This window comes from Lepidochelys kempii, chromosome 11 (genome assembly GCF_965140265.1).
Source record: "Lepidochelys kempii isolate rLepKem1 chromosome 11, rLepKem1.hap2, whole genome shotgun sequence".
NCBI lineage: Eukaryota > Metazoa > Chordata > Testudines > Cheloniidae > Lepidochelys > Lepidochelys kempii.
The window spans coordinates 5,083,764-5,110,639 of record NC_133266.1 but is presented as its reverse complement, the minus strand read 5'-3'; the positions used below and the strand labels follow the sequence as shown (position 1 = coordinate 5,110,639).

The window sequence follows — 26,876 nt, the reverse complement described above, 5'->3', positions numbered from 1 at the left end:
ATATCCTGGCCTCTTGCTCCAGTAGGTTTGAATCCAGCACCACAGACGTGAAAGGCTGAAGCACTAATGCTTTGTGCTGTCTAAAATCTGCAAAGGGCCCATACAACCAGACTGCCAAACAGCGTGACAGGCTCCTTTCTAATGAGGACAAGCAAGGCCAGGAGCCAAGGCGATAAAGCACTAATTGGCAACGGTTGGCATTTATCAGTTCATGCCAACCTGGGGCCCACAGTTTATTTCTGAATGCCATGCCCCCTCTTTCCACACTCCCGCATTCAGGCCGCTCAACTCAGACAAGCTTAGTGCCCTAAGCAGGGACATCGCACTCGGCCTGGCTGGCTGGCACGAATGTGGAGTGGTAACCCACCCTGTGTGTCTGTGGTACCTTCTATCAAAGCACTAGTCAGACATTAGTGGCTTTTGCCACACAGCATCCCCATGAAGAGGTGGGGGGGCAAACACCATTCACCTCGTTTTACAGCTGGGGAAACTGAGTCACAGAGACTGAGTTGGCCAAAGTTACACTGAGTCAGTGGCAACATCAAGAACAGAGCCCCTCCCTCCTGCCCCCCAGCAGTAATCAATACAAGGACAAACCTGTCCATCTGACTCATGTCACACTTGCATTGTAAATTCCATGGGGCAGGACTCATCTTTTAAGTCTGTGTTTGTATAGCACCTGATCCAGGACTGGTGCTCTTAGGCCACACAATAAGATAGCTAATCTTCACCATCAGCAACATATCTCCATCTCCTGCCATTGCAGGGGCCTTGGGGCCTGGTGGCCCTCGGTCCCTCCTGTTCTCTGCCCGTGGCACACAATGGTTTAGTCTCCTTAGGGCTGTGAGTACTTTAATCTAATCCATTGGGCTCAGTGTAGGAATAGCTGGGGATGGAGGGGTGGTTGGTGGCCCGGAAGAAGCAAGACATCAGACTAGATGAGCAGGTAATCTTGTCTGAGCATAGCCTCTCTGCCTCAGTGTTTTGCCTCTTTAAGAGGAAAGATGACCCTGGTCCGTTGGCTCTCTTGAAAAGTGAAATGACTGACAGAGGCTGTAGGATGACACAAAATTGTATTTGCTGAACATTGCCAAGAAACAAACAGGACAAAGTCGTCTAGTACATGTCACTGGCACAGGGAGTCACAGCTCTGAATACAGTGGGAATTATTCAGGTTTGTATGACAAAAATTTAAAAAAAAAAACCCCACCCAAAAAACCAAACATCGCTCAGGTCACCATGGTTAAACTCAGAGACTGACTGACCAGATGGAAACAAGGTTGCCAGCACAGCATCAAAGCCATTGCAAAGGACTCAGTTAAAGAGAAGCCGAATGAAACCAAGGGCTGCATGTGGCAGGCTTCAAGTATTGGCCGCCTAACTGAAGCACGGACTAGGAAACAGGGTTAGCAGCATGTGCTAGAAAAACAGGTGAAAGACTTCTAGCCAGCAGACAAGTTAAAATACAAGCCAATACAGAACAGTCTGAAAGCTGGAGTTTCCCCGTTTGATTGTTTAATAAGACTCCCCCGCTCACAATGAGAAATAATTTCTCAGCCATTGGGGTGTCCCTGCCCGTTCCCCACCCCCCACAAGCAGTAGAATATAGACTCAGACCTTTGAAAGGGTCAAATGCTACGTTTAAAGGCTCTGAGCCACACACGGCATTTCCACTGGGCTTCCCCATTGTCAAAATCTGCCTCCCCGCTCCAGAGAATGTGGGGCGGTGTTGGCTACTCGGGAACGGTCTATGTTCCAAGAGGACTGATGGAGTGAGGCGTACTCACCCGCCCCCCCCCCCCATGTGTACAATACTCTATGGCAGGGGTTCTCAACCATTTTCTTTCTGAGGCCTCCCCAACATGCTATAAAAACTCCACAGCCTCTCTGTGTCACAGTAACGGGTTTTCAGCACATCCAGTAGATTGAAAGCCAGCTCCAGCGTTAGGGGGTAGCAAGCAGGGCAACTGCCTGGGGTCCCACCAAACTAAATTCCTCAGGCTTTGGCTTCAGACCCGGGCAGCAGGGCTCGGACTTCAGCTTTTTGCCTTGGGCCTCCGCTAGTCTAACGCCGGCCTTGCTCTCTGGTCTATTTCGGTGGACCCCCTGAAGCCTGCTTGTGGCCCCGCAGGGGACCCCAGACCACTGGTTGAGAACCTCTGTTCTCTGGGATGTGTGGCCTGCAGTACAAGAAAGGGCCTCCCACAGCCAGCCCTAATAAGCAATAGCTTGCTGTTTCTCTGGCCTCCGTCTAATCTGATTGCATTGCATCTTGCCCCGCTACATGAGAGGAGCTCAGGTGTCTTCTAGTTTCACACTCCAGGCTGACGGGAAGGTGCATGGGAGCAACTGGGAAAAGAAGCGCCTCCCCCCCCATGGCTGGCTCCGGTCTGTAATTCCCTAGGCCTGAGCAGAGTCAGGGGCCCCTCTTGCATTCCTGCCCCATTCTGTGCAGCAAATGCAGCTGCTCCCTGGGCTAGCCCGGAAAGGCCTGGGATTTTAGCCGCCGCTGTAGCTACCCTGGTGCACAGACCCCTCCTGCTGATAGGGTGCAGCCCTGTGAACTGTGACTCAGCTGACCTGCTGCTGCCTGGCTGCGTTTGCACCGACGTGGCCCCATTGGTGGCTACAAACCCCCGTGCAGACAAGCCAGAAAGTGCAACTTTCTGCCTCCACTAGGTGGGATCCTTAGTTACTCCCCAGCATCCACTAGGCCGTGACCAGCACTAAACAGTGTGTGACTCTGGCAGTGGGCCCTTCTGTGCACGAGAGGCCTTTGCACTGGGGGTAAGCGTGTACAACTCTGCTGCGTTCCCAGCTGCACTGCAGGGGACCATGGGTGGCTTCCTCCACTCTTCTCCATTCCTTTGCTCCAATGCCTGGTCACGCCTGGAGGGGAGCCATTCATAACACAGAAAGGGAGGGGAACTTTACATCCAATGGGCCAAATCTGTCCCCAGTGTCGCTCCAGTGATGCCTAGGAAATGGGTCAATGCGGACTATGGCCTGCAGGACCCAGTTCAGCTAAGTACTTAAGCAAGTGCCTAAGATTCATTTGACTTATAGGGGACTTAAGCCTGCGCTTCATCGCTTTGACTCTGGCATAATTCACAAGGAGGTGCCTCGCACCTGCCATTGCCCGGATGAGAGATGCGGGTGCTCAGGAGCTCTCAGGCTCCCGTTGCGATAAGCAAGCGATTGCAGAGGTGGCTGGCAGGCTGCTCAATGGAGCTCAGCGCCCGCTGGGCTCTGCAGCAAGGACTGGGGTTTGGCCATGGCTGTTGTGGAAGGGATGAGCCGCCGTAACCGCCCACCCCAGGCTTTGTGTTAAAAGCTGGAGCGCGTGAGGCCCCAATGCTGTGCGTCCTGCCTGCAAGGTGCTGACAGGCCGAGGCCTCCCCTGACGGCAGGAGGAGCGGAGCATGTTGTAAAAGACGCCTGGGCACCTTCTAGGATGGATGGTTGCGTGCCTAAAATATCCAGGTTAGTGCCTCAGAGGAGTGACCACTGGTTTGCAAAGAAAAGAGAGCAGGCTCCAGTGGGTGCGATGCCCCTAGCACCAAGCGGAGGAGAGGCTCTGACCACACTGCCCTGCGCAAGAGACTACAGCACCGTTATTATTCTCAGGCATCTTCACAGCGATTCACACTGCCCCTCCTTAGCCCTGAGCAGGGCGACCTGTTCCCGAGACCGAGGCCACCACCACACCAACCTGAAATGATTGAAGGATGATCTAGGCCTCTCCCACCTCCCTCGCTTTCCCCTCAGATTTGAGCGTTTATCATTCAAGTGGATGTTCTGAAACTAAACCCACCCTATAAACTGATACTGCACAGGACAACAGACACTCGAGCCCTGACCCAAAGCTCCAGTCAATGGCCAGACGTCCCTTGACTTCCCCAGGCTTTGGCTTAGGCCCTTCGAGAACTGGGAGAGGAAAGAAAATCACCACTTACAGCCTGGGTAAAAGGCACTGCTCCGAATTGGAAAGCCAGGTTGAGTGATGGGTGCTTGGTTTCCCCTAGGGAAAACTTCAGGGCAGACTGGCTCAGTGTGCTTGAAACCCTGGCTGCAGGAGCCTTTTCTCTTTGCTAGATGGCCTACCCAGTAAAGAAATGCACAGGGCATTTAGCCAAGAGAAAAAGCAGAGAGCACATAGGAGCCACAGCTGGTTATGGCTTGTCGCAGCATCCTACACGCTGAATGCCAGGTAATAAACTCAGATTGCTGACCCAGCTAAAGAGACAAGAAGAAAAAACAGGAGAACGATGCCTTATTTTGTCATCATCAAGTGTGTGACCGCTGCCCTCTGGGACAAAGGCAAGGTGGCTACACTCAAGTTGGAGGGGAACACACATAACTAGGACCAACTGCGGTTGGAAAGATAAGAGCTCCCTTCTAACCAATCCGACAAAACCACGTGGAGGGGGGCAGAGGTGGGGAGAGAAATGCTTTATTGTTGATTCAGTAAAACTCTCCAACCTCAGCTTCGCAGACAGCGAAATAGCAGCTTTTCTGGGGCCATCTGACATGTTGTCCCTAAAACGTTCCCATTCTAGCAGCCAGTGCATTCGGGGGATTTATTGGCCCATGTTATACAGGGATCCATCCTAAGCCAGTATGGACTGTGGGCTCTTTTCACCTGACAGGCTCAAATCTATCCAGATGTCTCTTCAGTAAAATAAATTGAGTGGCACCTGCTTACACCAGGGCTGATTTTGGCCCAGGGGCTTGAGGCCTGCCTGCTACAATACAAGCAGGAGCTTTTTGCACAGGAAGTTTACAATATAGGGGTCTAATCCTGGAGACCTCATGCCCTCAAGACTCCCACTGAGTTTGTGTACGTGCGAGCAATGCAGGATCCAGACCTATCTAGGAGGCATAGGGCCTAGGCGGTACACTCTGTTTGCTCTGAGCGGATTTCTTCCGGAGCAAATGGAGAGAGAGGGAGAGGCACTTTCCCCATTGAGCACCACTGGAACAGAATTAATCAGAGCTGAACGCTACATCCCCTTTTGTGCAGAGGTTCAGTTTCGCTTCAGCAGGGACAATACAGTACTGGACGGTTGCTTTGTTAGCCCCACACAATGAAAAGGCCTTAGCAGGATTTCTTTTGTAACAACTGTCTGGTTCAAACACAGCAGATGACCAAAAAAACATACAATAAATTAGAAGTCCGCACAGCTTCCTAAGGTGCTAGTCACTAATAAAACGATTACTTAGGAGACAAACTATAGCTCTCGTACTTATAATCTTATCTTAAAAAAAAAAAAGCACACACACCCATAATCAACAGGGTTCTGCATAAAAATAAGCACATTTAAGCCAAGAGCTTGCTGTTAACTAAGTTAACCCGCTTTTTTATATATATAGATCTCTCTCTATAATTTTTTCCCCATAACATTGTTCTTCGAAGGAGCAACTGGGTTTACAAAGACATAAAAATAGAGATTTTGAAAGGGCAGGGTGCTAGTTAAGATGCTCAAGGCACCTCTGATTAAAACAATGGGATAATATTCTACAGTGCTGGCTCCCAGTACTCCTGTGCTGGGAGCAGTTATTCTTGAGTAGTCTTGTGTTTTTGTAATGGGGGAGGAAAAAGATAAAAAGTATCAGTTGCAGCAAGTCCCCCCCACACCCAATCTCTCTCTCACACACACACGATAGCAAAATATGGAGAGAATCTGAGGACATGGACCAGATTCTGATCTCAGTTACACCGGTGTGAATCCAGAGTGACTCCATTGGCATTAGTGTTCCTGACTTTACATCAGCATCACTGAGATAACAAGTGGACCATTAACTTTAATACATATACGGACACACACTTGGGACCTACAAGAGGGGTTTTTTTTTTCCCCAATAGCATACATGCAAGATCAGAAAAGAGGGGCTTTTTTTTGAAGGTTTAACTGTGCCAGAATTTTTTGCATACTCTGCTAAAGCCAGCTTATGTTAGGAAAAGTGTTATTTCATACAGTGTCCCAGTATGTAGGAGGTAGCTGCACCTATACCAACCCTGTCAAGGCAAAAAGGAGGAGGAGTTTGGGCCAGGGGGAAGATGGGTGACCTTAAAAAAAACCAGAAGATCAGATCTGCTTGCCAGCTGCATCAGCATTCAAGTAGCATTTAAAGTACCTCCATGGGACTTTGGGGAATCTAATCTGTTGACTTTGAGAAGTGTAAGACCCACTTTGTTTTATTTTAAGCAAGCAGGCTGCAGGGCACTTTCAAATTCCCAGAACCGAACAGGAGCAAAGACTTGTAGGAAAGGTCGGTGCCAGTATCAGGACCTGGAGTACTGTCCCCACGTCGACGCTGTAATAGTCCCACGTCTTCGAACTTGTCCCAATATAATAAAGTCATGCAGAAATTTTAAATAAGTATTCAAACAGTTCACTTTTCTCTGACTTCAACTTGTTCACCAGCACAGGATTGGAGGAAGCAGGTCTAATGATACTTCACATGCAGAATTCAAGAAGGGGGGGGGGGGGGAATAACCACACAACTGGAAACACAGAAAGCAGAGTTGTTTTCTCTGTAGTATGCCTCAGATATTCTGTCTCATTTCTTTTCCCCCCACCCTCTTCCTTAAAACTGCACTTTCTAAACAGCCAGATTTCAAGACCATCCCTGCCTACATGAATCTAAACTTTCCTGCTTTAACAGGCTTTTTCATTATTTCTTCACAACTAGTTTAAACAAATTCAAAGTTTCAGATTTTTTTTTTTCTTTTTAATTTGTCGTCAGTTTCCCAATTTTCCCTCAAGAACATTTCCCGGGGCGGCGTGTGCTGCTGCGATCGTCCAGCTCCAAGGTTTGGAGGAATTTTGGACCGAGCCTAGCTGCACACATTTCACTCCGAAATGTACTCTTCCTGATAACTTTTTGTGTTTGCTTTTAAATGTATAAAATCACAGTTCATGTTACATCTTCAAAGGAAGAAAACACCACACACACACACACACACACCATATTGGTGAACACTGTACACTAAATATGTCTTTTCAACAGCATAACAGGACATTTGGCCTATCATAGGTCGTAACATGGGCAGTGCCTGAAACTTTAGGGATGCCACGCCAGCAACTTAGATCACAAAAGAGCTGAACCCAACCACCCATGGGACAGCTGGGCTCAGATCCTTAAAGGTATTTAGGATCCTAACTTCAACTGATTTCGGTGACAGTTAGGAGCCTTTGAAGATCTAGGCCTTAGCTCTTTCCTTTTCGAGTATCAGACTGAAATCCCCAAAATTCAGCCAACACAGCATTTACAGGTACCACACCAAGCCACTTCTGCATCAGCCTCGGAATTCAAATGCTGTCAAATCAAAGTGGGAAAGGGGCATTTGACCTGTCTTATTATTATGTATATATTTTAATAACACTTTTGAATTCATTTTACTGCTAAAACCTTGCTCTTTAAGAAGAATCCAACCTTTAAGTTGACACTATTTTGGGACTTATGTTCCTTTAAAATTCTCTTTTCTTTTGTTTTTAAAACACCTCCTGGAAAACTTGCTTTCTTCTGGCAGAAAAATCAGCTGGCAGCTCTGGGCTCTCACTGCACCCGCTCTGTGAAATTCTCCGGGAAAACCCCCCGACTTTGATCAAGTTCCTTATGCTGGAGCCAGTCAGCCTCTTTCACGCCCATCAGCCATCCTTCATCCTGGCAGAGAGAGAGAAAGAGATCCATCAGAGGCCAAGGGCCAGATTATTTTTTATGCAGTGCAGGTTGGGGGACATCAGAAAAGGAGTGGGTGAAATGGATAAGCAAAGTGATGCTCCGAGCTAGCTCACAGGGAGCAGAAAGCACCCTAGAAACAAAGCAAGGTGGGCAAAGGAGCTTTTCATTTTTGCAGTGAAGAACATCTCCCACTGGAGGCAATGGCAAAGCTGCCACCCACTGCACAAGCAGGACACGGTGATTATGGTATATGCAAGGCCTGAGCTTGCTCTCATTTATGCTACCTGTCAGTCAGGACTCCCACTGAAGTCAGATCAGAACCTGGCCCATGGGTAAAGGGGGCTAGCAGGCCCCTGGGGTGCAATGGGATCCAGTGTACGTCTTTACATCGAGACGGGGGGGTCTTCCTAGATGATGCACTTTAGCTGGACCACGAGTTATTGGGATTGGTGTAGGAATTGCTGCATAGAATTCCCTGGCCCATGTCATGCAGGAGGTCAGCCTGAATGGTCCCTTCTGGTCTTAAAACCTATGGATAACCTATAACTCAGGGGAACTGCGTAGCCACCAGCGTACAGCCCCCACCTCTGCGTGTTTTGTCCTCTGCCGAGGTCATTCAGCAAGGAGGTTCCCTGCAGATTGGGAGCATGTCTGGAGTAAGAGAGGTTTCAGGGGAGGAGGCTGCTTCATGTCCTGGCCCCACGGACAGTGCACACAGGGAGGACTGTTTACTATGACAGCTGCACACGTTGTTCTTTGCCCTGCGTCCACCTCTTTGGGTGAGGCATCCACCTTGGCCCTCAGCTCATTTATATGCATCCTGTCAGGCGAAGCTGGGGTGGGTAAAATACAGCCCGTGGGCCGGATCCAGCCCGTCTAACATTTCTGTGAAGCCTGCCATGACTAACGTTTCTGTCTGGCCTCCACTGCCTGCTCATGATCTCCGGGCCGCTAAAAGTCCCATGGTGCAGTGGGGCGCTCAGGCAGGCTGCTTGCCGGCCATGGCCCCATGCTACTCCCAGAAGCGGCCGGCTGCTGCTGGCACAGCTCTGTGTGCCCCTGGCGGGGCGGGAGCTCCGCGTGTTGCCCTCGCCCCCAGCACTGTCCCCACAGCTCCCACTGGCCAGAAACCAGCCAATTGGAGCTACGGGGGCGGTGCTTCCGGGTGCAGGCAGCGCATGGAGACCCACTGACCCCCTCACCCCAAGGGATGCACAGAGACGAGTCAGCAGCAGCTGGCCACAGCCGCTTCTGGGAGCGGCGTGGGGCCACGGCATGCAGGCAGCCGGCCTGAGCCGCCTGTGGCTAAGCATCTCCCGGCCAGTGCTTGCACCTCTCACGGCCTCCCGCACCCCAACCCCCTGCCCCAGGTCAGAACCCCCTCCTCCACCCAAACTCCCTCCCAGACCCTGTACCCCCTCCTGCACCCCAATCTGGACCCCCCCCCATCCAAACTCCCTCCCAGAGCCCACACCCCTCACCTTCTCCTGCACCTCAACACTCTGCACCAGCCCAGAGCTCCCTCCTGTATCCAAACTCCCTCCCAGACCCTGCACCCCCTCTATTAATAGAGTAGAAATGTGCGGCCTGTGACGACATACCAAAATTCATGGAGCGTCCCCCCTGCGAAAATAATTGCCCACCCCTGGGCTAAGCTAACTAAGCAGCTAGGACAGAATGGCCAGCTACCAGCTGTCCCAGCCAGTGGAGGTGGTGAATTCAGATGGTTTCCTCTCATGACTTTGCCTTACTGGAGCTGGCAGGAGTCCCCTGAGGACAACCAAGGCAGCTACATAAAAAAAAATCCACACAAGAGAGCTGCCCCGACAGCAACCCCCCACCCCATCCGCTGCACAGCCTGGTATCCAGAAGCAGGGCACATGCGGCTTTCTCCTTCAGGTTTTTACCCTTTTGCTTTCTTGTCCTGCTCTCTGAATGTTTTATATTGCAGCCACTGCTGGAATAAAAAGTCCAGCATCCTCAGGCTGGCGGCCCCCCGCTGACAGTACCGATGCTGCAGGCTGATTTACCCCTGGCCGCTTCCTAACAAGTCTTGGCCTCGCAGGCGTCACAGAAACCGTACACGGCACAAACCCACGTGCCCAATTCGGCAGAGCCGCGGACTGAAGGTTGGAGGGTCTGTGATTGATTTTATTGCTTCAGTGTGCCATAACTTAGGCAGACAAATGGCTAGGTGGGAGGCAGCAAGCCCGGGGGTCCTTACTGCAATGCCCAATGAGGCAAGCACTACGTAACATCCGGCCGCTGGTCTGCATCTGTGATGCACAGAGGTACAAGCTGCACATCTCCCACCTCTCTACTGCACCCAATTACACGGGGTAGGGTCCCTCGGTCTAGGCGCTGCAGACATGGCATTTGCTCCCAGTTTGCTGCACTCAGGGACTGACACCTGAGCTGCTGGATTTGAGCACTGCAGATGGTTATACACAATTAAATACACTAATTGCCTGGTTTTCCAAGCGCTCTCCTCTCATATGCACCATGCGTGCTCTTTGATAGGCATGTTTTACAGGTCCAGGCCTTGCCAGAGACAAGCTGGAGCAGAGGATGCTCTGGGAGCTATTGTTAGTAGGCTGCAACCCTCAGAGCACAGCTGGCGGCAGCTTGGATGATCGCGGCACCGTGGCGCTCAGAGCTGCATCCAGCTCAAGCGCACGTATAGGTTGTAGACAAACTCTGCTCCATAAGCGCCCTTTCCTGCCACCGAAGCTAGAAGGGAATCTCCAGATAGCTCTCCATAGGATCAGGGTTTTTTTATTCTGGAAGCTGCTAGAGGGGACAATCCCTAGGCAGGTAAGTCCCAGCCAGAAGAGGATACCGTAGCCAGCAGAAATGGCTAGTTTCTCCGCATTCAGCTCCTCCTAAGACTCTCTCACACTGCAGGGAGCAGCTGTACATCTCCAAGTGCTTTACAGACAGGTGCATATGCAGCGTTCCGCCCATTTTCCCGGTGGTAACACAGCAAGATAACACAGCAAGCCAATGGCAGAACTGGGACTAGAACCCCCCCTCTTCTGCCTTCCAGTTTGTGCCCTGCTGACCCACTGCACCACGCTGCCTGCCTGCCATTAGAAAGGTATTCAAAGGGCCAGCTTTATCTCTGGCTGAATCCAGACCTCCATGGGGGAAATCCAGCCCCATGGCTTTGTTCTAAAGAGCAGGGAATTCTCCTACCTGAGGGGCAGGGAGGTTAGATCTGTGTTTTCTTAGCACCTGCCCGCCTCTGCTGTTAATAGAACAACTGCAGCATCCCTAAACTGGAAGTCCTGAATCTCAGCACAGCCCAGAGGATTTCCTCAACGCTTTTACAGAGGGCTCATAATAAACAAACAAAGTCAGTCCCAACTCATTCACCTCTGGCTTGTATCTGGGAGAGTCTAAACCTCTCCCGGGGAGAGTCAGGCAAGATCACCACAAGGGTCCCATCTGGATTTAGAATCTATGGCTTGGATTCTACAGCCGAAGGATGACTGTTTTGTTCTAGTCCTTAGACTATACTGCCGTCTGCTGGGCAATGACATTACAGCAATACCAAAAAGTCCCTGAGAGCGTAAACTGGCTCAGCTACACTGACATCACAGACCTGATCCACAGCGTGTTGCCTTCTTAGGGTACGTCTACATTGTAGCTGGAAGGGATTCCCATCCCAGGTAGGATTTCACCCTTCAGGTGTACCTACACTGTAGCTGGGAGGCGTGATACCACGTATACACGCTCGCTTTGATGGAGTTCGTGCACTAAACTTAGCGACGTAGCCCTGGGCGCCATACCGTCCGGGCTCCTCGGTTCATACTCTGGTGGCTGGCCCATCCCTCCCCGCATTCCCTCATGACCACCCTGGTCCATTTAGCAAGCTAGCTACATGATTCCCTGTAAGCAGAGGATCCATATACCCGGGTTTGCGGCCTGCGATTCTTAGCATGCTAGAAGCTGGGGATGCTCATCAGGATTGGGAGCAGGAAGAAGATGAAGGTCATCCTTGCATTAGCCAAGTAATGACCCAAGGAGCAGCACTGACAGGTGCCAACCTGAGGCCTGACCAGCTGCTCTGCTGGCAAGAGGAAGCCCTAGGTAGTTACAGGAAAGAGGAGAAGGATATTTTTTGTAAAACCCCGCCCACACTTTCCATGCCTTTAGCCAGGCAGATGTCTCTGCAGGACCCTCTCTCTTGGAGAAAACCCACCCTAGTTCCTGGACAGGCCAGCTCTCCAGCCAGCTGCAAGCATCAGACCCCAGCCAGTAAGGGGAGGAGAAGCGATCAGTCCCGTCCCCACCCCGCCATCTCCCTCCCCCTCACCTGCTCATCTGGGTTGTCGAACGGAATCACCAGCACCACGTCCCCAGCCTTCAGCGGCAGCTCGTCACTGTCTGTGGCCACATAGTCATGCATGGCCTGAACCTACGAGAGACGAGGACTCGGATGAGCACCCACCCAGCTCTCCAAGGCAGGACAAGGCAGGCGGAAACTTGTGCAGGATTTTCAGATCTTTGTGATTCCAGTTTCTTCGGGCCAGTTTTATCCAAGCCATTTCAGCCCAGATCCTCAAAGTAATTGAGGTGCCCAACTCACATTGATTTCAAAGGGAGTTAGGCACTACGTCCATTAGAGAAACTGAGGATCTGGGCCTTTGTCCCTCCCATCTCTATCACTTACAGGCAGTCAGACACACTGCCTCCCCCGGAAATGAATTGCTCAGACCCAGCTGCTCTGCTGTAGATCGGCTTCTGCTTCTAGTCCCAGGCTGAGTTTGCTGTTTAAGGCAAACGAGTGATTGGGCCCAGGGAGTCAGGGCACTGGCATCCACAACAGCTGTTCTTACCTAGGGTGACCGTACGTCCCATTTTGGCCAGGACGGTCCCTTTTTTAAGCCCTGTCCCCGACGTCCCGACTTTCTTGACGAAAGAGGGCATGTGTCCTGCTTGTTCTTGCCAACTGATCAAGTTGGCAAGAGCACATGGGATAAAATGACCACTTTTGTCAAAGGAGTGCAGTGGGGAGGAACGTGTGTGTGGGGGGGGGGGAAGTGGAGACGCCAGCCCCATGGGGCGGGGAAGAAGGGTTCCAGTGCATGGGGGGCCGGCGGGGTTCCAGCAACCAGTGGCGGGGGGCGGTAGGGCAGGGTTCCTGACAGCCTAGTGTGGGAGGCCCAGCAGGGTTCGAGTGAAAAGTGAGTAGTGACAGCCTCCAGTGCGGGGCCAGCAGGGCTCAAGTGACCAGTGACAGCTGGGGGGAGTGCCTTGGGCGAGCAGCTGGGGCCAGCCCCATGGGGTGTGGGGAGGCCTTGGGCCAGCCCCACACACAGTGTCCCATTTTCCCTTGGGAAATACAGTCACCCTATTCTTACCTCCAAAGGGCATGGATCCTCCTTAAAAAGAGAGGCTGTGAGTTTCTGACACCCGCCTTAGCCTAGGGCACAAAGTGCCTACAGGTCAGAAGTCACCCCACAGTTTGGGGCTCTGACAGCTTTGACTCGAGCTGGGCTGGGTGGACTGCAGTTTGGGGCTGAACCAGATCCCAGAACCCTCAAACTCGGGAGCAGCTGCGATCTGGGGCCTTATTTCCCTGCTCACTCTTCTCACGCCTCTTTATGGGATGATCCCCAAGCCCCCAGATCTGACTGACCCAAGAAATCTGGGGTGTTGGAAACGCAGCTCTGAATTTTCAGGCCTGACTGTGGTTTATCTGCCTGAGTTCTGCCTTTAACGGTGCCCTGTCTCGCCTCTCCAGATGGCAAGTGGCACCCAGTCAGGAGGATCAATTGGCGTAGCCAGACCACTGCTGCAACGTCTCTCCCACCTGCAGAGCTCCATCAGGCTCCGCCTGCAGGGATTAGAGCTTTCCCTGTCATAGAATATCAGGGTTGGAAGGGACCCCAGAAGGTCATCTAGTCCAACCCCCTGCTCGAAGCAGGACCAAGTCCCAGTTAAATCATCCCAGCCAGGGCTTTGTCAAGCCTGACCTTAAAAACCTCTAAGGAAGGAGATTCTACCACCTCCCTAGGTAACGCATTCCAGTGTTTCACCACCCTCTTAGTGAAAAAGTTTTTCCTAATATCCAATCTAAACCTCCCCCACTGCAACTTGAGACCATTACTCCTCGTTCTGTCATCTGCTACCATTGAGAACAGTCTAGAGCCATCCTCTTTGGAACCCCCTTTCAGGTAGTTGAAAGCAGCTATCAAATCCCCCCTCATTCTTCTCTTCTGCAGGCTAAACAATCCCAGCTCCCTCAGCCTCTCCTCATAAGTCATGTGTTCCAGACCCCTAATCATTTTTGTTGCCCTTCGCTGGACTCTCTCCAATTTATCCACATCCTTCTTGTAGTGTGGGGCCCAAAACTGGACACAGTACTGGACACAGTACTCCAGATGAGGCCTCACCAATGTCGAATAGAGGGGAACGATCACGTCCCTCGATCTGCTGGCTATGCCCCTACTTATACATCCCAAAATGCCATTGGCCTTCTTGGCAACAAGGGCACACTGCTGACTCATATCCAGCTTCTCGTCCACTGTCACCCCTAGGTCCTTTTCCGCAGAACTGCTGCCTAGCCATTCGGTCCCTAGTCTGTAGCTATGCATTGGGTTCTTCCGTCCCAAGTGCAGGACCCTGCACTTATCCTTATTGAACCTCATCAGATTTCTTTTGGCCCAATCCTCCAATTTGTCTAGGTCCTTCTGTATCCTATCCCTCCCCTCCAGCGTATCTACCACTCCTCCCAGTTTAGTATCATCCGCAAATTTGCTGAGAGTGCAATCCACACCATCCTCCAGATCATTTATGAAGATATTGAACAAAACCGGCCCCAGGACTGACCCTTGGGGCACTCCACTTGATATCGGCTGCCAACTAGACATGGAGCCATTGATCACTACCCGTTGAGCCCGACAATCTAGCCAGCTTTCTACCCACCTTATAGTGCATTCATCCAGCCCATACTTCCTTAACTTGCTGACAAGAATACTGTGGGAGACCGTGTCAAAAGCTTTGCTAAAGTCAAGAAACAATGGGACGGGGAGAGGCGGACATGACTCCAACCTGCCCCCTGCAGAACAAAAGCCTGGAGGGGCCAAAGAGCCTGCCCCCTGCACTGGCTGCAATGAACCTGGCGTGGTGTCTAAGGGAACCCACATCATTGGTGGCTTTCCACTGTCCCCGGCAGCCCCATAGCCACTGGTGTGGCAGCACTGAGTGTAACACCTCCTGCACAAGGGTCGCAGGGAGAGATCAGCCCCCGCCCCACCCGTGCTTACCTTAAACAGGAAGCCCGGGGGCATGTCGGCCCTTTCGGAGGGGGCGCTGCCCTCCTCGGTGCCATTGACGGTGGCTGGGAACGTCTCCACGACGACAGCAGGCAGGGAACTCTGGGGGGGGGGGGGGGGGGCAGACGGGGAAGAGAAGGGGAGAAAGGGAACAAAGCAGCACTGAGAAAGGAGTGTCCGAACCACTCCCCCGCCACAGGGACCCCCTAAATTCAGCCACAACCTGCCCCAGATCCCAAACGCCTTGATTGCCAGTGGGGTTTCCAAGCACACTCGGCCAGGTCAGCTTATAGCCCTGCCTGGAGTGAACGGGAAAGCAGAGAAGGCGGCAGATAACTATTGAGGGATCTGGGCTTGTAAGGAACTGTATTATCTGTGACCTTAGGCTGGGCGATGAAGGTGGTTTGACTACTTTTTTGGGGGACAATATGGATGTTTTTGCATTCTCCGGAGAACATCGTACCTGCCCTGTGATATTGAACGTTTAGGGAGCCCCATCACACTCACAACAGCGAAATACACACGCAGCGGTGTCACGCTACTGGGACATTTGTTTCCTCACTCCTTGCAGTGCTCCTGTGGAGCAGGCCAGTGGCACAATGCCCTTCTTACAGGCTGGGAAATGGAGGCAGTGAGGTGAGGTCAGAGCAAGAGTTAGAGGTTAGGGGATTTGGGGGGGGAATATGGAGGTCAGTGGCTGTGAAGCAAAAAAAGGTAGGTAGGGGACAGCAGTCCCCACCCCAAACCAGCTTATCACAACTCCCACTGGCTTGGCTTTTGGGGCATGGGAGAGTTAGGGGGCTGAGGGAGAAGGAAGGTTCCTCATCTGCTCCCGAAGGCCTTGGCCTGAGCGTGCAAGACAAATCCAGTGCACGTCTGGCCTGTGAACAGGCCAGCCGCACAAGCAGCTTCCATGTCCGATCATTTCTACAAAGGAGGCCCGGTCCGTTTCACAGCCCTCTTTCCATCATAGCTGTCCCTGCAAATCAAGAGGGGTGGGAAGGACAGGACCCCCACCTTCCCTACGTTCTTACAGGAGCAGATCCTGAGTCAGTTTCCATTTTAGGTGCTTCAGTTCCAGCTGCGGCTTCTGTCCCAGCTGCTTCAGCGCTAGCAGGAGGTGCTTCCGTCCCAGCCGGCTCGGCACTGGCAGGAGCGGTTTCTGCTGGCTGCAACAGAGGCATCCGGAGAGAGAGTTACACTCATTAGAGAGAGCGGGAGAGAGCGTGTGTGTGTGTGTGTGTGTGTGTGTGTGTGTGTGAGTGAGAGAGAGAGAGAGCGCGCGCGCACGCATGGAAAAGAGATCAATTTAAAGACTACGCTCTCCAGGCAGATATCTCAGGTCAAGGAGATCTACGCTGTCCACTGCTGCCATCTCCTGGCAATTAGGAAAATGATTCTTGCTCATATGCTTTCCTGACTCTCCATAGTCTAGCTAGCCTGTAGTTCCCATCCAGTGTCAGGCAAAGCTCCGAGAAAAATTAATGTGTTTTTACTTGAGTACAGAATGAACTATTTGACTGCATGCAGCAAAAGGAAAGGAGACAACCACGGGCAAGTACACCCAGCTGACCTGAAACTTTCATTTGCTGGGACAAATACTGTTCTCAGTTACTCCAGTAAAGGAGTTCCATTGTAGTCAGTGGGCCTACCTCAATTCACCCAGGTGTAACCAGGAGCAAACTCTGATCCACTCTTTATATAAAACAGGTACAGATCTGTATGGAATTATAACTGAATTGTGGAAGTAAATGCATTGTATCAGCGAGAGGGCTTTGGCTTTTTCGACAACCAGCTGATGTTCCAGGAAGGAGAATTACTGTGCTGGGATGGGCTCCCTCTAGCAAATACTGGGAAGAGCATCTCTGGACATTGTCTGGCTAACCTGATAAGGAGAGCTGTAAACTAGATCTTACAGGTGATGGTGACAAAAATCCAGCCAATGCACACGTAGGCTCAAGTAATGAAGACAAGGGAAAGGGGCAAATTTCTGGAGAAGGGCCTAGAAATCAGAACTGCATTAAAAAGGCAAGAGGACAGTCTGCAAAATACCTTCCAGGCCTGTACATGAATGCAGGGAGTTTGGGGAAGAAGCGGGATGAACTGAAGTCATGGTGTATGAAGAAAATGACGACTTAATTGGCATTACAGAAAGTCGGTGGGATAACTACCATGATTGCAGTGCCAGCATGAAGAGATATAGCTTGTTCCAGAGGGATAGGTACGGTGGGAAAAACAGGAGCTGTTGCACTGTATGTCAAGAATGTATGCACTTGCTCAGAGGTCCACAGAGAAGTGAGCAACAGACCTACTGAGAGTCTCTGGGTGATGATAAAAAAGGAAAAGATCAGTACCAGTGTTATGGTATGATTCTATTATAGACCACCAAATCAGGAAGAGGAGGAGAAGTGGATGAGTCATTCTGTAAGCAATTAACGAGATTAGCTAACACACCTGAGCTAGTATTAATGGGGGCTTTTAACTTCCCTGATATCTGTTGGAAGACTAATGCAGCAAAACATAATATTGTCCTGCAAGTTCTGTGCAGGGGACAACTTTCTAAATCAGAAAGTTGAAGAAACAATTAGGGGGTCGTCCATTTTGGATCTGGTTTTGACCAACAGGGATGAATTAGTTATGAACGTGAAGATGGCTGGGAACTTGGGAGAAAGCGATCATGCTCTGATAGAATTCAAGTTCCTAAGGAAAGGAGGACATGAGAACAGCAAAATAAGGACAAAGGATTTCAGAAAAATGGATCTCAAATGACTCAGAGCAATAGCAGGCAAGATCCCATGGAAAGACAAATTAGAAGAAAGAAAGAAAAAGGAGAAAAAAAGGAGAAAGAAAAAAGAAAAAGAAAAGGAGTCAAAGGGGGCTGGAGGTGAGCTGGTAACGGAAGAGGATAGGAAGGCAGAGCTGCTCAATGCCTACTTTGCTTCAGTCTTCTCACTACAAAACAACATGTGACCAGATGACTAGCGAACTTACCATCGACAATAAAGGGGAATGCAGTTTGGGATAAATAAAGAACACATCACAGATCTTCTGACCAGTCTGAATGAATTCAAATTAGCAGGACCTGATGCTATTCACCCCACAGTGCTGAAGGAATTAGCTGAAGAAATCTCAGAGCCACTGGCAATATTTGCAAACTTATGGATGACAGGAGAGGTCCTGGAAGACTGCAGAAGGGCTAACATAGTGCCCATCTTTTTAAAAGGGGGAAAAGGAAGAGCCGGGAAACTATAGACCAGTCAGCCTGGCTTCAATACCTGGGAAGCTACTAGAGCAATGTATAAAACATTCAATTGCAAATACCTGGAGGACAAAGGGGGGGAGGGGATCAGTAGCAGCCAGCATGCATTTACTAGACCAAATCATGCCAAACCAGCCCGATTTCCTTCTTTGACGGGGTAACTGGTTTGCAGATAGGGGGAATGTGGTGGACATAATATACCTGGACTTCAACAAGGCTTTTGACACCATCCCACGTGACATTCTGATAAATAAGCTGGAGAAATGTAGGCTTGTTGAAACTACCATTAAGTGGACACAATTTGTTAAACAACCATAAACAAAGAGTAACTATGAATGGAATTATGTCAGATTGGCAGAAAGTCTCAAGTGAGGTACCACAGGGATCTGTTCTGGGTCTGGTATGGATTAACGTCGATATTAATGACGTGGACGTAGGCTTAGGGAGCATACTGATCATATTTGCAGATGACACAAAGCAAGGTGGGCTTGCAAACACATTGGATGATAGAGCTAAAATTCAAAGGGCTCTTGATACATTGGAGAACTGGGCTATAGACAATAAAATGAAATTCAACAAAGTCCAATGTCAGGTGCTACACTTTTGGGAAGAAAACCCAAATGCACAAATACAGAACAGGGGATATCTGGCTGGGCAGCAGCAGTGCTGAGAAGGATCTGGGAGTTGTGGTGGATCACAACCTCAACATGAGTCAGCAATGCGATGCTGTTGCCGGGGGAAAAAAAGGCAAATGCAATTTTAGGTTGCATTAACAGAGGCATGGCACGCAAGTCACGGGAGGTGATAGAACCACTCTACTCAGCACTGGTTAGGCCACAGCTGGAGTACTGTGTCCAATGTATAGAAAGGATGTGGAGAAACTGGAAAGGATCCAGAGGCGAGCGACAAACAAGATCACAGGGATAGAATGCAAGCCATAGGAGCAAAGGCTGAAGGAACTGGGTATGTTCAGTTTGGAAAAGAGAAGATTAAGGGGGGGAAAACATGATTATGGTCTTCAAATACTTGAAATGCTGCCATAAGAAAGATGAAGAAAAGTTGTTCTCTCCTGCCACAGAGGGTAGGACAAGAGGCAATGGGATCAAACTACAGCATAGCAGATTTAGATTAAATCTCAGGAAAAATTTCCTAGCTGTAAGAAGAATAGGACAATGGAACAGACTGGCTAAGGAAGTCATGGAAGCTTCTTCACTGGAGGTTTTCAAAAAGAGGCTGGATAGCCATCTGTCTTGTATGGTTTAGACACAACAAATCCTGCATCCTGGCCAGGGGTTAGACGAGATGACCCTTGTGGTCCCTTCTAACCTTATGGTTCTATGATTCTAGGGCTTGGATTGAGGAGTATGAGCCGATGCTCAGCTGGTGTAAATCAATGTCACCACATCAGCTTCCTTGGAGCTATGTTGATTTCCACCAGCTGAGGACTTGGCCCATCTAGTACAAGATGCAGAAATGGGAATCTGTTAACCTGCCAGACAGAGTAGGAATGAAAAAAAATTGTCAGTGATATGACCCGGATTCCTATTTGGTTTTCAGCCCGTCCAATAAATAGGGGTCATCTGCAAATGCTTGGCTTGATTTTAATTCTGATAGGAACTTTCCTAAGGGCAAAAATCCCCTAACAGACAATTTCTAGGGATCAATATTACTTGGAATATTTAATTTTTGTGCAACCCTGAAATAGCAGGTGGGGATGAGGTGGTCAGATAGAGAAGTAGTAATTGGTTTAACTATCCTTAGACTTAGACAGTTTTTCCTAATACCTACCCTAAATCTCCCTTGCTGCGGGTTAATTACAGGGACAGGTTACCTAAGGAGGTTGCGGAATCCCTGTCATTGTAGGGGTTTAAGAACAGGTTGGACAAACACCTGTCAGGGACGGTGTAGGTATACTTGATCCTGCCTCCTTATCGGGGAGCAGGGAGTGGGGAGGACGGATGGACTAGATGACCTCTTGAAGGACCTTCCAGCCCTACATTTCTAAGCCTCTGATATAGAATGCACCACTGAATTCTCCATCCCACACGCACACTGCATAGAGGACGACCAAATGCTTCATAGCATCAGATGTGTGCGTGACTATTTCATGAAGATACATCTGGGCTGAAAACGACCAGCCCATCTCCCTAGTAATTGGAGGGCCCAATCCTGCAACACTTACTCATACAGATAGTCCCAGTGGGCCTGATTCTCCTCTCCCTTATAATGATTTACCCCATCTGAGGATTTGATCCCACTAGCATTGACGTGAGAAGAAATGCAAACCCATGTGATCATTCTAGCACAAACATGACTTCTGCTGTCTTGCAAGGTCATAGATTTGGGTTTTGTTAGCAATATTCTTGTTACAAGGCTCTGTGCTTCCTGAAGGGGATGGATGGACAAGCTCCAATATGTAATATGCCTAGAGAAATATTCACCAACTTTTCCCTGCCTAGACGCTGCCTCCCAGGCGTGACTGTTCAGAGAGATTTGGGGGCTGTGAATTGGTACAAAGTAGATGCCATTTTGAAACACGACAAGAACGCATGCCCTAAATTGCCTCAAAACTACAGCTGGGTCCAGCTAATCTAGAAACCTCCAGACCATCTATCCCTTAAGGACAGTTACCAGCAAGTAACTGCCAGGCAGCTGATCCACACAATCCATGACACCAGAGCGGGGTCACAAGAACCCAGGGAGCCAACAAGACATGATCCCCAGTGCACAGCGGTGGTTTTCTCAAGGGTCAGACGTCGTCATAAAAGAAACTGCCCTGGATTTTAAAGGACTGTTGAATTTCACAAGAGAGGACCACGCAAAAAGGGTCCTCAGAGCTAGGACCAAAATGGTTACCAGGAAAACTGAAGAAGTGACTAGTTTTAATATCTTCCGTAGATATTTACTATCGGTTATACACCGCTCTACAACAGAGGAGATATTTTGTGTGTCTGTGTATACGTACGCATGTTACAATATATACGCACAAATATATTTATATACGCACAGTATGTGTATATGAATATATGATAAAGTACATACATATTTATGTTTTCTATGTATATTTACTAAATACACTAATGCACATGAGAGTAATTACCTACTCACACACACTCTATGTTCTCTCCATATATAAGTATATTACATGTACTATAGAATGCAGGGGTTTTCCAAAGCCAGGTACAGAAGTACTCCAGAATTCTGAATGGCGTAAATTCTCTTAGGTACAGGTTCTGCAACAAGCTTTGTGTAGACAGAACCCTGCAGCCATTCTAAGTCCCGGTGAAGTCAATGGGGCTTCAGGCAGAGGGGCCCACCCATCTGGGGCCCCTTCCGAGGTCAGAACCTTGGCAAAAGTTGTCCTTGTGTAAATACCTCCCAGTGGGTATCAGTCTGATGAGGCAGGTTACTGCTCCAGGAATGCCCATCCAATTGGAAAGCTCTTGGTGCAGGAAGCTGCTGGGAGGTAAGGTTTACTGTGTTATATGAACATCTGGGATTTATTCCTGTACTGGCGGGGAAGGCCTAGAACTTACAGCTCTGAACTCTGCTGTGCATGCAAATGAGACCTGAATTTCCTCCCATTTTAATCTGTGCCAGTCTGTTAGGACAGATGCTTCTGACTGGATAACCATTCTTGTTTCCCCTTCCATAGAGCTGAGGACACTGATACTTCACAATGATCTCCTCAAAGCACTGTCCAGTCATTAAGGGACAGGCTGTGTGCCCTGCTGCCCCATGGTGGTGCGCTGTGGAGCTGTGTCTTCTCCTGAATCTCTGTGCTCTGCGTAAGTATTATTCCTATTTTACAGATGGTGAGACTGACATGCGGACAGGTCAAATGATCAGCTGAAGATCACAGAACGAATCACTAGTAGAGCCCGGCTGAGAACTCAGGACCCCCTACCTGCTCCTCTTGAACTTTAGAGCGCTGGAAAAAGCAGCCCCTAGTTTAACGTAGGACCTTCCAAAATGGCAGGTTCATGCATGAATGCTTCTACGCCGCCTACTCTATCACACATGTATTCAGACTGTAAGCTCACTGGGGCAGAGATGGTCTTGTTCTGGGTTTGTGCAACACCTAGCATCATGGGGACCTGGTCCGTGACTAGGGCTCCTAGGTGCTACCACAGTAATAACCAGAACCCAGCCCTCCCGTTCTCCATGTCCTAGAACACAGCTGCCAGCCTGCAGATGTTAGAACCACTCCCACCTGCCCTCCACACTCATATGAGCACTACATTTTGGATAGACTTGGGCGTGGATTCCACTTACTTGGGTTGGCTGGGTCTCTGTGGACTGGCTGGGCCAGTCCACAGCAAATGTGCTATCACTAGGGTTGTCAGCAAGACCCGGATCCACCGACTGCATGCTGCTCGAGGAAGTCTTTTCAGGCTGGCGGTTGGGATTGGGGAAGACAGACAGAGAGAAGAGGAGGAAGATGGCGGTGGATAAAAAGGAGACGTGCATGGTAAGTAAGGGGGAAACAGCAGAAAATGAGACATTAACAGAGGTACAGATCCGCTGGGCAGCTATTTGCCATTGAACTACAAAAACTTGAACATATTATGAAAACCGAGCTGCAACTCCACCAGCAAATCTCATTATTTTTCAGTTGCTTGCTGCATCTTCTCAATGACAGTGGTGCAAATCCAGAGTAACTCCAGTGGTCTTGGACAATGACAACAGAGCAACTCTGGATTTACCCCAGTATAACTGGGAACAGAATCCAGCCCTTAGAACACCCCCCACCCACATATATATTTGGCCAGCTTAGTAATTGTTCTCTTGTGTCTCCTAACCCAAGCGACTGTATTACAGAGAAGTGTGTTACTCGCTGTCCCTTCAAAGGGAGTAAGGTTCCAGTTTACAGGACAGCCAAGAAAACTGTGTGAGCAATGCGTTTTAGCCTTGCAAGGCTGTATGCATGGGATCATTTATTATAGCTATTATGGAGAAGGAAGCAGAGTGGCTTTTCATCATTTGTTTACAGCAGCGGCCGCTTAGGAAGATTAATCACTTTAATTAAAAGAAACTCAGCGTGGTGTTGTGGAGGGGAAAGTGCCTGGTGACTGGACACTTCCTGAGGATCAACACAGCTAGCAGTGAATCTAACAAGCCACTCCCAAGCAACCATCAATATTGCTCAGAAGGCCAAGCATACCCAGTGATGGTTTGGTTGAACAGACTAGCTCCATGCAGTTTGATGCAGCTGGGGCATTGGCCTTTGGGAGAGGCAGCTGATAGCAGAATAGACAGGAAAGCAACTGGGGGGTGGGGGGGTTACACTGTAGTAAATGTGAAAAGCAAAATTAGCCCAGATAAGCAAAGAAAACACAGGTTTTCTCACTGGGATCGATAGATAAGGAGGGTGTCTATTATAATGAACCTTTTCCCAAGGACATATTCTAGGAGGGTTTCCTTAATTGGGAAGTGTGAATTCAGCACCCACAGAAATGGTGGACTTCCAGGAGGCACTAAAGACTGGTAACGGGCATGTTTTTCCCTTTCCTCAACTTTGCCAATGCACTTCAGGCCTAACCCTCTGCCCCCGCTCCCACCCCTCTATTCCAATCCTGGGGCCTTTCACAGCTCTGGGAATGAGACCACCTCCTGCTATTCCAGCAACAGGCCTTTCTGGAGCAGATAGGGTGACCAGACAGCAGGGGGTGGGGGTGGGTAATAGGAGCCTATATAAGAAAGATACTAAAATCAGGACATCTGGTCACCCCAGGAGCAGAAACTGCCAGTTCTGTAAACTTAGTGGCTCTGGAATGAACAAGAACCAAGTCAGTGAAGATTAACTCCCTCTCCTTCCTTAGAGGTTTTTAAGGTCCGGCTTGACAAAGCCCTGGCTGGGAAGATTTAGTTGGGGATTGGTCCTGCTTTGAGCAGGGGCTTGGACTAGATGACCTCCTGATATTCTATGATTCTGTATTCTATGATTCTAACTGGACACAAGATTTGAACTCTGCATCAACAGGCTTGTTCACCCAACCTTCCTGGCTAGCCTCTCCCACACCATCCTGCCTTGCTCACTAGAACTTCGGGGGAAATGAGGCCCTGTTGTGCTTCGCGTAAACTAGATAGCTGCAAAGTAGGCTGGGTGTGTGGGTCATGAGCACAGCACTGTTACAAACAGTAAGCAACATCAACCTCTTCAAGAGAGGCTCAGAGAGCCTGCCAGGAAGTGATAGACCTTCTACATTGTTATCACTACTGATTTGAACCAATTAATAAATCCATCAAATTTCAAAACACTCAGTAAAAGCACAAGGCAAGGGTCCCACATAACAAGGTCAGGCCTTAGACCTGAGCCCCAACTGTGTCCTCCACTCATGGGCAAGTTTATACCTGTATTTTCCTCACATCCCTCCCTTTGACTGGCGAGTCCTCCTGAGGGGAGGGAAACAGAATCCTCCAAGAAAGCACACACCTTCGCCAGCAGATCTCACCTCAAGAGCAACACGTCCAGCATGTTTTCCCCCCATCACGTCTGGGTCAAACCCATTCTCTGCTGCTCTCATGCCTCGGGTCTCCTAGACACCACTCAAGCCAACGGACTGGCAAAGTAACCCTTCTGACGCACTTGGATTTATCCATGAGACAAGCTGGGATATACACAGCTTTCCCCCAGTGCAACCACTTCCATTTTTCTTAACTCCAAGCCCAATCAGCTTCCAGTCTGAAACCTACAAGATCCTGTAAGTGTTTTGCTAATAACAGCAGGAGTAATGAAAAAATAAATACCTTGGTCCAACAGTCATTACTTACCGCCAGCCACCCTACTGGTCTAATTTAACATACACTCCTTATCCCATCAGTTCCTTCCTAATGTTTCCTACTTACTCCATTCCTGGCCTTACAATGCCATGGATATTTTGAATACCTGAGCTAAAACCACCATGTAGATGCTTCCCACAGCAACTCTGACTTAAACACAAACACAGGGAATGCTACACAGGTTGCTCCTGTTTAATTAGATTCACTCCCAGGTTGCTTATTATTTGAATTCAATGGGCTTGTAACAGGGACTGACAGCAACCATCATCCATTTGGCCAAGTGTGTCTTTGTTTGGACAGGTGAAAAGAAACCCATGGTGAGCAATAGATTTCTCAGCCAGCTAATTTGCAGAAACTGTGTTTAATGAGCCAGGGATGGAATCCAGTTAGTCTCTTGGCTTTCAGCAAAAGGCATTTGGATGTCACCTGCCTACGTCTCTATTTTAGGAACTTTCAGCATAGCAGCAGAGGGACAATGCAGTCATATAGAGTCACAGAGAGATGGGGGAAGTGCCTTTGCTTTCCGCAGGTTTGGAAGCTTTGCTTACTGAATGGGTTTTCTGCTTTGTTTTAATCCATCAGCATCTTCACATACACTCTATCGCACCTCCAGACTGCTCTCTGGAGCAGCAGAACTGAGCCAGGTCTCTTGTTACAACCCGCTCCAATGTGACTGCAAGGTTCAAAGCTGGTTACTTGCCATAGGATTCAACGCTACAGCAGAAAAAACAGGCACCTGCCTTAAGGGGAAAGTTATGGAAGCCTGGTTGGTTTAAACCAGTGTACAGTAACTCCTCGCTTAACGTTGTAGTTATGTTCCGGAAAATGCAACTTTAAGCGAAACAATGTTAAGCGAATTCAATTTCCCCATAAGAATTAATGTAAATAGGGGGGGGTTAGGTTCCAGGGAATTTTTTTTCCCACCAGACAAAAAACTATACATACACACATATATATACACTCTATACATTTTAAACAAACAAATTAATACTGTACACACCGATGATGATTGTAAAGCTTGGTTGAGGTGGTGAAGTCAGAGGGTGGGATATTTCCCAGGGAATGCCTTAGTGCTAAATGATGAACTAGTTTTTGGCTGAGCCCTCAAGGGCTAAACACACTGTTATTAATATAGCCTCGCACACTACAAGGGGGCACGAATGGAAGGAGGGGAGACAACATGGCAGACAGAGACAGACACACCCAGCGTGTGGGAGAGAGAGAGATGTGCATTGCCCCTTTAAGTACACTGACCCCACTCTTAAGTGCATTGTCTTTTTAAGTTGATCAGGAAGTTGAGACAGCAGCAGCTGCTGCTCCGTCTGTGACCCCACTCTGCGCTGTATGGAGAAGGGGTAAGCGGGTGTAGCAGCAGGCGGGAGGGGGACACCTTGACATTAGCCCCCCTGCCCAGCAAGCAGGAGGCTCCCGGGAGCAGCTCCAAGGCAGAGAGCAAGAGCAGCACATGGCAGTGGGGGGAGGGACAGCTGAACGGCTGGCAATTGATAGCCTGCTGGGCGGGTGCCACACAGGGAACTTAGGGGAGCTGATAGAGGGGCTGCCAGCCCACCCTGGTTCCAAACCCCCACCAGCTCGCTGCAAGGGGCTGCTCTTCCTGCAAGCAGTGGACAAAGCAGGCGGCTGCCAAACGACGTTAGAAGGGAGCATTGCACAACTTTAAACAAGCATGTTCCCTAATTGATCAGCAACGTAACAACGTTAACTGGGACGACTTTAAGTGAGGAGTACCTGGCTCTGCGCTCCCCTCTCTCACGGTACGTCTACACGGCGCACTCTACACGGCGCACTCCTTACAGCGGTGTGTAGAGTACAGACCCTGCACACGCCCCCAAGTATGGGGA

The 26,876-nt window shown here is 49.6% G+C and overlaps 1 protein-coding gene across 10 annotated transcripts in view; it reads right to left on the bottom strand.

Annotated features, from left to right (window-relative positions):
• Positions 1 to 26,876, bottom strand: part of BIN1 (bridging integrator 1) — a 162,794-nt gene that overhangs the window by 6,991 nt on the left and 128,927 nt on the right. For 5 of the 10 annotated variants that reach the window (XM_073305015.1, XM_073305017.1, XM_073305021.1 and 2 more), the window contains 6 exons: positions 22,507 to 22,626; positions 21,607 to 21,690; positions 16,007 to 16,141; positions 14,964 to 15,074; positions 12,008 to 12,109; positions 1,057 to 7,671 (listed from right to left, as the gene is read on the bottom strand). In XM_073305015.1, the coding sequence (XP_073161116.1) occupies positions 7,564 to 7,671; positions 12,008 to 12,109; positions 14,964 to 15,074; positions 16,007 to 16,141; positions 21,607 to 21,690; positions 22,507 to 22,626 (660 nt within the window). In that variant the 3' untranslated portion in view covers positions 1,057 to 7,563. Of the gene's footprint in view, positions 1 to 1,056; positions 7,672 to 12,007; positions 12,110 to 14,963; positions 15,075 to 16,006; positions 16,142 to 21,606; positions 21,691 to 22,506; positions 22,627 to 26,876 lie in introns of those variants that run through there. The other 5 variants (XM_073305023.1, XM_073305024.1, XR_012154183.1 and 2 more) reach the window with 4 other exon arrangements.